Here is a 927-nt window from a genome sequence, read left to right on the forward strand (position 1 = left end):
AGCAGCTCATTGGCAGTCAACCATGCTCATGCTCATGCTCATGCTCAAAATGTGCATAGTGCCCAAGGGGTGTAAATACTTTTTTTACATACTGTAAATAACATCGAAAATCTTTTAACGTAGAATTGTTCTTAGATAGTTTACTAATATTTTCCCAAAATATGGTGGAATTTGGTGAACTCTACTCTATCTTAAATGCCAATCGTTTGAAAATTGACCCAATCTCACCCCCAGACCCAATGTCAAGCCTACTGACGGTATCGTTTTTTTATCAATTATTCTTTGCTATACATAATTCAATAAAATAATCTTTTAAACATACTCACCTATATAAATAATCAAAAGCAGCATCATCACATTGCACAGATTTGTCGGAAAATTGCTTTTCCGTCTGAATCTCTTTATCATTGGCAGTGCTTAAGCCACAACAAGGTGGCACGGCGATAGAACTCTTATCCTTTCCCTTAGTCTTTTCGTTGCGTCGTAGTCCTTTTTTCGTTGCCCATTGTATCATTGGCAGCCGAGCCTTAAATTTGCTGCGTTTGGTGTCGCGTGCCAAAGCCGACAAATCCACCGATGTCGACGATGATAGCACAGAGCTGGCCTCATCGTTGCAATGCTCGCTACTTTCATCCTTATTGCTGTGATTGAACTTTTTCATAATTATTCTATAATCTCACTTCTGCCTTCTTCCGTCACACATTTTCAAACTTTCTTCATTATTTTCACGAACAATTACTATAGTTAGTTTAATCAATAATCTTTTCTTTCGTTTATTTACCGCCTTTCATCACGCACCTGAAATGAAAGCCAGCAAGAAAAATACGTCCTATCAGAGTGAAATTCTTCTATCATGTGAAGGAGGAAGCAACATGATGCATAGTCAAAAGCATGAAGAAATTGGAAAATCTATAAAGATCTATCCCT

At 37.5% G+C, this 927-nt stretch overlaps 1 protein-coding gene across 2 annotated transcripts in view; it reads right to left on the minus strand.

Moving 5' to 3' along the window:
• Positions 1 to 927, minus strand: part of LOC6034762 (protein unc-13 homolog 4B) — a 53255-nt gene that overhangs the window by 50651 nt on the left and 1677 nt on the right. For both annotated transcript variants that reach the window (XM_038250017.1, XM_038250029.1), the window contains exon 2: positions 327 to 798. In XM_038250017.1, the coding sequence (XP_038105945.1) occupies positions 327 to 661 (335 nt within the window). In that variant the 5' untranslated portion in view covers positions 662 to 798. The remainder of the gene's footprint in view (positions 1 to 326; positions 799 to 927) is intronic.

The sequence above is a fragment of the Culex quinquefasciatus genome, chromosome 1 (assembly GCF_015732765.1).
Source record: "Culex quinquefasciatus strain JHB chromosome 1, VPISU_Cqui_1.0_pri_paternal, whole genome shotgun sequence".
Taxonomy (NCBI): domain Eukaryota; kingdom Metazoa; phylum Arthropoda; class Insecta; order Diptera; family Culicidae; genus Culex; species Culex quinquefasciatus.